This window comes from Herpailurus yagouaroundi, unplaced genomic scaffold (genome assembly GCF_014898765.1).
Source record: "Herpailurus yagouaroundi ecotype Mexico unplaced genomic scaffold, PumYag 140, whole genome shotgun sequence".
In the NCBI taxonomy this organism is placed as follows: Eukaryota; Metazoa; Chordata; class Mammalia; order Carnivora; family Felidae; genus Herpailurus; species Herpailurus yagouaroundi.
The window spans coordinates 69491382-69503995 of record NW_024412395.1 but is presented as its reverse complement, the minus strand read 5'-3'; the positions used below and the strand labels follow the sequence as shown (position 1 = coordinate 69503995).

Sequence of the window (12614 nt, the reverse complement as noted above, 5' to 3'; positions counted from 1 at the left end):
CTTATAAATTTTTAAGTGTCTTAAAATAGAAGTGAACAGAAGGGTAATTTAAAATGACACGCTATTAAGCACATACATCATTTTAAAGGGCTAAATTAATCCACAAAACGAATACCTACACCCAGGAAAACCAGAACTGAAATCTCTAGTAAACTATTTTTAAACATCTTAAATATGTTTTTTTTTTTTTTCAACGTTTATTTATTTTTGGGACAGAGAGAGACAGAGCATGAATGGGGGAGGGGCAGAGAGAGAGGGAGACACAGAATCGGAAACAGGCTCCAGGCTCTGAGCCATCAGCCCAGAGCCCGACGCGGGGCTCGAACTCACGGAGCGCGAGATCGTGACCTGGCTGAAGTCGGACGCTTAACCGACTGCGCCACCCAGGCGCCCCTTAAATATGGTTTTTAAAGGGGTAACAGGGGTGCCTGGGTGGCTCAGTTGGTTAAGCATCTGACTTCAGCTCAGGTCATGATCTCACTGAGTTCCAGCCCCATGTCCAGCTCTGTGCTGACAGCTCGGAGCCTGGAGCTACTTCAGATTCTTTGTCTCCCTTTCTCTGGGCCCCTCCGCTACTCACACTCTGTCTCTCTCTCAAAAATGAATAAATGTTAAAAAAAAAAAAAAATTAAGGGGTAACAAATTTTCCAGTGTCTAAAAAAGATTTTGCTTTAAGTTGTCCCAGCACCTACAGTTAGGTGTCATCTTCTGATCAGATGATATGAAGAGTAACTGTGAAGCAAGGATGTTCACACCACTGCAGAAATTTATCTACAAGAACCCTAAATGCACAGGTACTAATTAGGATGGTTGTACTGTAGTTTTATCTTACACAGAAAATATTTAAATGGAAGTTGAATGACAGCTGGTGGTGAAATGTGAGTCTGTGATCCAATCACTCAAAAACTATCAGCACTAAGGCAATATAAATGTAAAAAGCTTTTAAAAGTGCTGTAGATTTCTATAATATGTCCATCTACAGAAATTTAAAAGAGCTTGATTCTTTGTTGTTTTCCTAGCCAACCAAGTATAATTAGGAGATACAAATGAATCATGAAAGGCAATTACTAGTTTCACAACTACTGACCTTCCAAGTATGTTGTTTCTTAAGATAAAAGGAATATGCTAAAGAAAATAAGGTTCATTTACTGACTACAGAAGTTCCTTAATATGCATACCTAGTCTCACTCAAAGTAGAAGACTTGGGTCAGCAAGAAAAGAAAAATCAATCAACAAATGGGCAGAGATCAGAAGGATTCCATATTTAAGTATTGCTATTTCATAGTTCCCATGGTGATGAACACAGAAAAGCATGAGAAGTATGAGTGATGCAGAGCAACAGGCCATCCAGATTAGACTGGCTACTACTAAGATAAAAATAAATACATTTAAGTTTTATAAGGTGACTAGATTACTTCAAAGTACTCTACTGGAGAGCCACCCAAATATCTCCTAATGGCCTCCTAATTTGAACTCCTCAGAATTGGGGTCAGAACATTTCTGGAAAGGGACTATACTAAACAAAAAAAGCCTTCTCCTTTGTAACCTTCAGTACATAAAAAAGAAAAAGAATCACAGTCTATTATTTTTAAGTAAAATATGTACAATATTATCATACATCAAATTAAACAGCTACAAGATGAGCTCATTTTTATTAACTGAGTAAATGCCAAAAAAAAAAAGTGTTTTCTTAGAAGTTCCAACTGACTCTTTCCTTTGTGTGGATATAAAAATATAAATTCTTAATATGCAAATTAATCAGCAATTTGAAGATTAAAAAATAAGAGAAAAAGTGAATTTGGTATCAGTATTAAGACATAATAAATACATTTTAATGAAAAAAGATGGTAATTATTAAAAAGATAGATCTAATAATTTAATATTAAAATTGGAAGAAACTAAAGAAAAAATATAGTACTTCAATAAATTACAATGAGGGACCACAAAATTAAAAAATGAATTTATAATTCAATTGGAAAAGAAGGGCAAACAGCAACAAATCCTTTCAGATCAAATAATTCTTTTGAACATGACTAAAGAGGTCATACCTTCAACATTCTCTCAACTTTAAACACTCATTACCGGAAGTTAGTGGTATGGAAACAATTAAAGGAGATACATGAAACTCAAGCCTGAAAAGCTTTTCTTTTTTGTTGTAAGTGGACAGTAAAGGAACATAAAAACATAAGATGTCAACTAAAATGTAATAAAATTACATAAGTGTATAAAACACGAAAGAACTGTAATAATAATTAATAGAGCAATATTATTAGATGAAGTAACATTAGCAATGAGCTAAGAGTTGTTGCAATTGAGTGATGGGTACATTATTCTATTTATTTGCACATATATTTCAAGTTTTCCATAAACAGATATATTTTAATTATTTAATCATAGTATCTTAATTATATGGTTTATTACAATTACCAAATCAATAATGTTTTAGGCATTTCAATAAAATATCCTTCACATATAAAGAGGACACTAAGTGATCCAACAATAGCAAAATAATTGCTCTTACAGTTTTTACAGAAGAGTAACTAATCCATGTTTTTGTCCATAGTCTGTTTTTAAAAATAAATTTATTTAAATTCAAGTTAGTTAGTATACAGTGTAGTATTGGTTTCAGGAGAACCCAGTGATTCATCTTTTACATATAATACTCAGTGCTCATCCCAACAAATGCCCTTCTTAAAGTCCATCACCCATTTAGCCCATCTTATCATACACCTCCCCTCCAGCAATCCTCAGTTTGTTCCACAGCTAATATCATCCTCAATGGGGAAAAACCTGAGAGCTTTCCCCCTAAGGTCAGGAACACAACAGGGATGTCCATTCTCACCACTGTTGTTCAACACAGTACTGTGAGCCCTAGCCTCAGCAATCAGACAACAGAAAGAAATAAAAGGCATACAAACTGAAAAAGAAGAAGTCAAATTTTCACTCTTAACAGATGACATGATACTCTACATGGATAACCCAAAAGACTCCACCAAAAAATTGCTAGAACTGATACGTGAATTCAGTAAAGTCATAGGATATAAGATCAACGTGCAGAAATCGATTACATTTCTATATACCAATAATGAAGCATCAGAAAAAGGAATCAAGGAATTGATCCCATTTACAACTGCACCAAAAACAATAAGATACCCAGGAATAAACCTAACCAAAGACATAAAAGATCTGTATGCTGAAAACTATAGAAAGCTTATGAAAGAAATTAAAGAAGACACAAAGAAATAGCAAAACATTCCATGCTCAAGATTGGAAGAATGAATACTGTTAAAATGTCTATACTCTCCATAGTCTTTTAACAGTCTCTCTTTAGAAAACTAAGTATTTAAGAGATTGGTGACTAAAGTAGGGGTTGAATATTCACTTGGAAGTTAACTACCCTTTATCACGAGCAAACCTGAAGTAATGCATCTGAATTTGAGATGTAACAATTTTTAAAAAAATAAACAAGAAAAAAATAAAATAAACAAGAAAGAAAAGGCAAAACTACAAAGCTCCTCTCTTACCTTGACCAAGATGTGAAGGTTTTTGAGAAATTATGTGGCCGCTGCCATCCAAAACATACTGGGTGCTAAAATTATCAGAAGCTGTCCTTGTTGTAATCAAAACCTGGAATATAAAAAAACTAATAAAATTATGATTTTAGATTTTGCAGTGGACTCATTATCAAATTAAATTTAAAATGATTATACATTTACTTAAGATTGAAAAAAAGTTTGGGGCACCTGAGTGGCTCACTTGGTTAAGCACCTAACTCTTAATTTCAGCTCAGGTCATGATCTCAGTTTGTGAGATCGAGCCCCATGTTGGGCTCCATACTGAGTGTGCTGAAGAGCCTGCTGAAGATTCCAGCTCTCTTTCTCCCTCTGCCCCTCTCCCCTGCTTGCGCTTGCAGTCTCCCTCTCCCTCTTTAAAATTAAAAAAAAAAAAGAAAAATTAAAGTTAGGGGCGCCTGGGTGGCTCAGTCGAGTAAGCATCCGACTTCAGCTCAGGTCATGATCTCAAGGTTTGGGAGTTCGAGCCCTGCGTCAGGCTCTGTGCTGACAGTTCAAAGCCTGGAGGCTGCTTCAGATTCTGTGTCTCCCTTTCTCTCTGCCCCTCTCCTGCTCCCATTCTGTCTCTCTCTCTCTCAAAAATAAACATTAAAAAAAAATTTTTTTTTAAAGTCTTACTTATTAAGCTCTTATGACCACTTCTCCTATAATATTCCCTTAGAGTTACACTAATAGTAACTAATAGGCTAATTAGTAGCCTAATAGTAGTACACTAATAGTAGGCTACTTTATATTTTTTATGTGGCAAATTACTGATTTTTATTTTGAGTATTTAACTTTAACTAAAATACTCATACACAAATCTATACATCTGAAATGTACTGGTTATTTGTATATATGACTGAAATGGCTATTTATATGACTTACATCTGTAAAATCAAATACTGTAACTGCATTAGGGAAACTTCTTTTTGTTTATTTACTTTGAGAGGGAGAGAGAGAGCACACGAGCAAGGGAGGGGCAGAAAGAGAGGGAGGGAAAGAATCCCAAGCAGGCTCTGCACTGTCAGTGCAGAGCCCAATGCAGGGTTCAGTTTCACAAACTGTGAGATCATGACCTGAGCCAAAATGAGGAGTCGAACGCTCAAATGACTGAGCTACCCAGGCACTCTGGGAAACTTGCTTTTTAAAAGACAATTTCCATAAATTTGTTGGTAATGTGAAAAAGCCTTCTGTAAAATAATCGTTCTTTTTATAATCTGTATAAAAAGGTAATGTATTTTCTGTATTTCAAGGTAATGGTTCAAAAGAATAAAAAAATATAAATCATACACACATACATTTGTGGACAATTTTTTCTTAAAACCAAGCTATTTAAATGTAATTTAAATGTAGTTTAAATGCTTAAAACCTGAACTATTTAAATGTAATTTTTTTGTTAAATGAAGAAGATATTAGCACTAAGACATTTATGTGTAAGAAAGGATTTCACTGAGCATGAAAATATTTCCTAAGGTGTTACAGTCACATAAATATAAATTTAAGAATGTCTGCATTCTTCTGAGCTACCCTCACCCTTGGCTTTCTGTTTACCTACTCTGTGAGATTAGTGGGAGAGCATGACAATAGAAAACCATTCCACTGTCAGAAAATAACAGGCAGGGAGTGGGCATACTTCTTCAGGAAAGCACAATGGATTCAGAAAGGATGCCCTCCTTACACTTTTTGTGAGCAATAATGATCCAAAATTGGGAGCAATCTTCCTTGGCCATCTGTGAACTCAGGAGAGTTATCTGAAACTTATATTTAAGAAAGAAGCCACAAAGATCCAGCTCCACTGCTGGAACTCATCTAGGTCCAGTTGGATCTACATTGGATTTGATGGTTCTGACACTCTGCCCTAAACATGCACTAATTTACAGCAGGCCATATGGCTATAAAACATGTAGATACCAGGCAGGGAATAGCAGAGTCACCATTACGTGCACAAACACACAAAAACACACATACACACACACACACACACACACACACACACACACACACACACAGCTTCTCGAGCTCACAATATTAGAATCTATTAGACTCTAAGGGTAATGTCCATAAAATTCCTTACCAGAAGCACTGCCTTAAGCTGTTTTCCAAAAACATACAGCTAAATCAAAGTTGTGAGCCTCTGTATAACCTTAAGTGATTCTTCTACTTCTTCCAAAATTATATTCCGTGGTTCAAAAGTTGTATAACTTTAAAAGTTTTCCTGATAACCAATCTTAATCTTCCCTGCTACATCCCCAACTCTATTTTGTCCAGTAGTGATTTTCTCTAATAAACTCTGTTTAAAAACAAAGAGTACAGAAAATTTCTTTCCTGTCTCTTAATTTAATTACTCTATGATTGTCCCTGTAAAAACAATTCTACATTTAACCAACCATTTTTTAAAAAATGCCAAGGTAGGGGCGCCTGGGTGGCGCAGTCGGTTAAGCGTCCGACTTCAGCCAGGTCACGATCTCGCGGTCCGTGAGTTCGAGCCCCGCGTCGGGCTCTGGGCTGACGGCTCAGAGCCTGGAGCCTGTTTCCGATTCTGTGTCTCCCTCTCTCTCTGCCCCTCCCCCGTTCATGCTCTGTCTCTCTCTGTCCCAAAAATAAATAAACGTTGAAAAAAAAAAAAAAATTTAAAAAAAAAAAAAATGCCAAGGTCAACTGAATTCTATTTCTATTCTCCAAAGAGCTAGCCACCTGACCTAAAGTTGGTGTTATTAAGCAAAAGTAGTCCTAGAACTCTGAGTTCTAGTATTAATTAAGCCAGTGGCTTGTTAGATGGTCCTGAATAAATGATTACTCTATCATCTTTAAGGAAGTGCAATGATAAGATGAAAATGATACTAATACTCCACAAGGTTATATGGATTTTTGTTTTAACTACTTTCAAAGCATTTTATAAATATTAACTTGTTCATCCTTTAAACATATTAGTTAATAGCAAAATACCCCAACTTAGATGAATAAACTGATGTGCTAAAAAGTAAAATAGGACCTTACTGGTCATAAATGTAACATTTGTATTAAAGTAAAAAAAAACCACTATTGTTTTCCAATATTAATTTTTTTGAATTAGAATGTGTAAGGGTACTGTGAAAATTTATCTTGATAGGAAATGCTTCACAATTCACTGCTAAAGACAGCGAAGGACAACACAGGTTAGCATGTTTCACAAATTTGTTAAATACAATGTGCTCCTCAGAGGAAGGAACTGTATTTCAAGAGTTCATTTCATATGACCCTGTGTCCTGGACAGCAAACCTTTTTTTGGACCAGGCACAGGCTTAGAATGTGTTAGCTCTGCAGCAGTTAACATATTTGAACCTGCAGTAACTCCACCATCAGATGCATCTCTAATATTACAAATTTTTACTTGCGCTTCTAACTAGAGACACTAATGAACTGTGGCAGAATGAATCTAGTGGTGTCAAGGGAAGAACTAAAATTTATTTAAAGAATTTAAAAGGAGAAGTTTATTTTAAAAGGTAAAGTTTTAAGAGTTCTCAGAGAACCTTACAGATTATATTGGCTATCAGTTATGAAAAACTGTCTTTTTGGTCTAGTTACTGAGTTTCAAAAATTATATAATACTAATACAAAGTTAAAATTCACAGAATTCATAAAAGCATCTAAACTTAGATAAGCATAAGTTTTCTCAATGTTTTAGATAAAACTCAATTAAAACTTCAGGATACATACTGTCAATTCATGCAAAAAAACCTTTCTTGACAAAAATTCATTTAAGACAATTATGTTAAAGTTTGTTCTTATTTTTTATTTTTATTTTTTGCTGATTTTTGGATGAACACCTTGGCACAGACACAGGAGTCTGAAAACTAAGGTAAATGGTCTTCATGATTCAGCTGAAGTATCAATTTTGCCTGGATCACTGAAATGTCTTTCTTTCTGTGAGTGTGCCTGCCTATGCATAGTTGTACACTAACATAAGAGCTCTGACTTCATAACCTTCTCCCAGATACTTCACTGAGGGAGACTAGCAATAGGAAAATTTTGGCCCTGGCTTTTCTCCTTAGAACAGAGTTCTATTACCTGTGAGGAGGCTACACTTTAGAAAGCAGGATACCTACCCTACTCTTCAAAAGTTCCTGTGCCTATTTTAATTACAGCTCTGTCACCATGGCTCTAAAGAACATGAAAGGTACTCTATCTACACTGTGGAACAGGAGGCAGAAAACATCAAAATGATGCTAGCAGCTTCCTCCTACCTTTTTACAGATATGGGGGCCCACAATTAAGGAAGTCCCAACCTTCATCTTTAAAACAGAATGACATAGCTTCTCATTCTGCCCCTTTTGAGCCATGGAGGTTTAATGAAATTTTAAAAAAACAAACCCACACATGATGTCATCTCATCACAAAATTGTGTAAAATAAACTTGGTAGATCAGAGTAATACCCAGCACATTGTAACTAATTAAAAAATGGAGGAATGAATCCATAAACATTAGTGTTATACAAAGGATGGCTGGCACCTCTGTTACTTCTTCAGAGAGATAAACAAGAGAAAATAATGAACTTAGCTACAGAATAAAGACCTTTTGTGAGAAATAGAAGGAATTTATGTAGGAATGTCTGTTAAACTTTAGAAACGATTTCCCAAAAATGTTGAGTTGTCTGCATAAACTTTGAAAGGGTGAAATACTGCTTGTCAACAAGAAAATGAGCAAGTATGATGATATTATCAACTTTATGATAAAGGTACATACTACTTTTCACATTCAAGTCCAGACTGAAAGTAACTTTCATTTGTATGGCACATGACCATATTAAAGATACTTTAATATGTATTATTTCAATTGACTCTCAAATCATTATCCTCACACGACTCTCAGAAAAGTTAACATGCTTTATGCCTTTGGCCAAGTCTCTTATGCAAACACTTGAGAATTAGGGTTCTGACTTTTCATTGAGTTTGTTTTGATTTTAAGAAAACAAAACTGTTCTGTATTTCTCCTAAAACTGAAGTGTAACTTAGCCTCCACTTAAAATCCGGTTCAAAAAATGTATAACTTTCTTAAACATTTCTCTGGAAAGGAAAAAGATCATTTTTTAATAAATATATAAAATATCTACCTAAAAAGAAATAAAATCTTTTATTATGTGTTTTATTATGTGATAAGAATATATACAAATTCTTCACAAAAAATTTTATGAACAGCTCAAAACAGAATTTTCACTACCTCTAGCTCATTTTAAGTCAGTATGCTTTTTAATCAGTACCAGGAATTTAACACTGAAGAAAACAAATATCTCCAAATTATTGCTCTACAAACAATAAATTTCAAGATTTTAAAGAAAACCGTATCAATTTGTGTCAGTAACTGATACATTCATCATGGATTTATCAAGCGTAATTACATTTTTAAATGCCAACAGGATACTCTGAAGGTATAAAAACAATGGTTTACTCCTTTGGACTGTTTAATTCTAAGACTGGAAGTCATTTTAAAATTGACAAATTAGGAAAACTGCCCATTCTTTTAAAGTGTGTCAATAAAGAATATAGAATAAGATATGTTTTAAATTCCTCCAATTTTGCTAAAAACCTACTTAATTTTCTTTTTGTAACTAAAATTATTAACATCTTTAATAAGAATACTTTCAACAATCAGAATTTTCGGTGATGGCCATTTAATAGTGTGACAAAACTATATTCCAGATACAAATTATCAATCTACTGAGCCTGAGATAATTTACATCTTTATGACTTTAAAATTGTCTGCATCAGTTAATCTGGCAGATAAAATAACCAAATTGCTAATTTTTATTATGTAACTATAATCTCTGTCCAAAGATTTTCAAAATAAATTGGAGCCTTTAAAAATAAATATGCAACTTCTATACATAAAACTTCAATTCTTTCTGAGTGGTAAAGAATACTCGTTACATTTAAAAAGTAAGCTTTTTTCTCCAAATAGCACTCATTAATAATTAATAACAATAAATCCTGAATAAAATTTTTTAAATCTAATTGACCTTAACAAGCATATATTACTTTCTGTATTTCTGAAATACTGTTCAGAATCCTTTCACGTAAGTTTCAACTTGACTACTCCTTGATACCATCTACTGAGCCTACCACTGCAGGCCTGGATATATTTATTATTTTAATATGAAGTAATTTTAAACTAATAGATACCTCTCTAACCATGCTAGTAAGACGGAAGCATGACCTACTGTGGAAAATTCAGTACTGGGAGACATGATATTGGAAATGAATTCTTGGCTTTGCCATGGACACATTATATGTCCCTAAATAGGTCACAATTTTCATATTCCATTTACTGCACTGTGCACAGTTCTTCTAAAGTGAACTACTTAGCAAAGCACCCTGCAAACAACACACAATGAAACAGTGACTGATTATTAGACTATATTTTGAAGTTGGAGTAAGAAGACCTAGCATTTGGCTACATAAGACCTCAGTTTCCTTATCAATAATATGAGAAGACAGATCCATAGAAGACCTACATTTTAGGGTGGCTACTCATGAAGCAGACTGAGACGAAGACTAGTGAGCAGGAAGTTCACTGGGGGTGCTCCAGAGATGATCACCTGTGAGGGCAGGACAGAAAAAGAAGTGGGGCTCTGTAGTCACAAACAAGGACTTGGCTGACCCTGATGGGAGTTGGGGGGGGGGGGGGGGGGGGGCCACTCTGGACCAGAGACAGCATGGCAGAGTTGTTCTAAATTGGAATAGAATCTTTATAACCCCTCATTAGTCAGTCACTGGATGCAGGTTGCCCTGCACAATATGGGTAAGTTACTGCTGTACAGATGAGGTAAAGGCAATCGCCAGAGAGAGAGACACAGCTTTGAGCATTCAGTTACCAATGCTTGGCAGCTAGAGGGGTGAGTTTTCAGTCCTGTCATGGGGGATCTGCCAGTGAACCAGGGGCCACTACTACTACCAAGATCCCTTCCAGTTCTAGATTTTTTGGTGATGCTTTGGCTTTCAGAAACAAGCTCAAATCATCATCAAAACATTTGTGACAAAATAATATATACTGTAAGATTTCATTTAGATCAAGTTCAAGAACAGGTAGAACTAATCTATGTTGACAGAGGTCATAACAACTATTACCTCTGAGAAATACTAACTGGGACAGGGAATGAGAGAACCTTCAGGGGTGCTGATTATAGTATATATCTTGCCCTGGAGTATGTAAAATACACACACACATACCTATGTGAGGGTTTCCCAAAGATTTACAAGAAAAGAGATTTACATAAAATGCTGTTAATATTCTATAAAATAAACACCTGACATTACAATGTGTAAACTGAATATAATTTTTAAAAAGTTTACAGTTTTAGGTTATGCTGATAGTTAGACAATTCCTTTACTTCTCTTGTAATTTTGGTATACAAATTACTTCAAGTATTTATACTCAAGGCATTAAAATGCATCAAAAATGAAACAAAAGACAAAATGACAAACTTGGATATCAAGTGGGCCTAAGTCATCAAAAAAAGAAACAAAATAGAGAACACCACTGGACACAGACTTGCAAAACTGCCATTTAAAATCAGAACTACAGTAAAGATTTGAGTAAATCATATGGCTTATTACCATGTATTTTAAAAGACTAAGTATAGTGCTGCCACCTAGTAGACAAAGCTGATAATAACCAATTTCAGTTCTAAAAAGTTATATATATCTTATAGGAAATACAGAAATGCCTTTTTTTTCTGTTTATTCATTTGTGGGGTTTTTTTATCCCTTAGATTCCACCTCTGAGTGAAAGGAGATAATGGCTTTCGATTATGGAATGATTAAGTCATGGGGAATAAAAGACACAGCATAAGGAATATAGTCAATGATACTGTAATAGCAATATATTAAGACATGTTAGCTATAGTTGTAGTGAAGACAACATGATTTATAAACTTGTCAAATCACTATGCTGCATACCCGAAACTAATGTCATCAGCTATACTCAAATAAAAAAATCAATTAATTTTTAAAAACCCAGAAAAGCTGTATATTATTCAACAATACTCTGCCAAAATATACCTTAAAGACTACCACGTTTGGACAACAGCTAAAAAATCAAATAATTATGTTTTCAAATAAATTGTATGATTTCTAAAATAGCTACCAAAAGCTCAAACAATAGTATGTGCTAGTACTGGGAGTTTGAGAGGTTCCCCGATACAAATCTGACCCCATTCTAGAAACAAACACTTTCTACAAGATCCCAGGGCTATAGGTTCCCAGATACAGTCTCTAGGGAGGAAGAAGGGCAATGTCCAGTTAGTTGTACCCTCTAGTTGCTCTTCCCTAAAATATATTTGGAGACTCAGTGAACTTAAATAAAGTGTTTTGGATAAAGGTTTTAAGCAGAATGCACGTAAGGAAGGACAAGGCCTTTTCTCCTCTACCAATGTGTGAACATCTAGATTCTAACACACAAGGGCCCCTAGTCTTACCCCTAGTACTAGAAGAGTAAACTCTCCCACTTTAAACTCTACCTTGTCCTCTACCCACAATTTTTCTTTGTTAGTTAGGTATCACTTTACAGAGCCCCAAAGTCAAAGAGAAAAGTAGATACTGTGCTGGGACTCTTCATAAAAAAATGGAGAAAATCTACACTATGCCAGCACTCTAAGGGCAGAAGGAAAAAGGGAAGACCACAATAAGCATGGAGATTATATGACTGCCAGGGAGATGAGGCTGGCTACCTAACAGATGCCCAAAGAATGGATGACAAAAGAGCAACATTATCTCATATACATGACACTTTTCTGGGACAAGAGGTACAAAGTCCTATCATTTAATTGTACCTGAGCATTCTTACCCAAATAGAGTCTACAAGCCAAAGCACAAATGGAGGGATACACAGCCAGTGAGCACACATGGGAAACATACCATCACACTATAAAACAGAGCCTGACATACAGAGTAACAGTAGAGCACAAAGAACCTAGTACAGAGTAGTGTGATCAAATGTAAGTGAGACACATGGAAATGAACAGATCAAAGTTTTAGATAGGCTTTGCCACAAACTAGTTATGAAATCTAGTGCAGAGGCAGAGAAGT

General features: G+C 35.0%; 1 protein-coding gene across 7 annotated transcripts in view; it reads right to left on the bottom strand.

Moving 5' to 3' along the window:
* Window positions 1-12614, bottom strand: part of PMS1 (PMS1 homolog 1, mismatch repair system component) — a 102056-nt gene that overhangs the window by 69355 nt on the left and 20087 nt on the right. For all 7 annotated transcript variants that reach the window (XM_040475636.1, XM_040475630.1, XM_040475635.1 and 4 more), the window contains one exon: window positions 3525-3627. In XM_040475636.1, the coding sequence (XP_040331570.1) occupies window positions 3525-3627 (103 nt within the window). The remainder of the gene's footprint in view (window positions 1-3524; window positions 3628-12614) is intronic.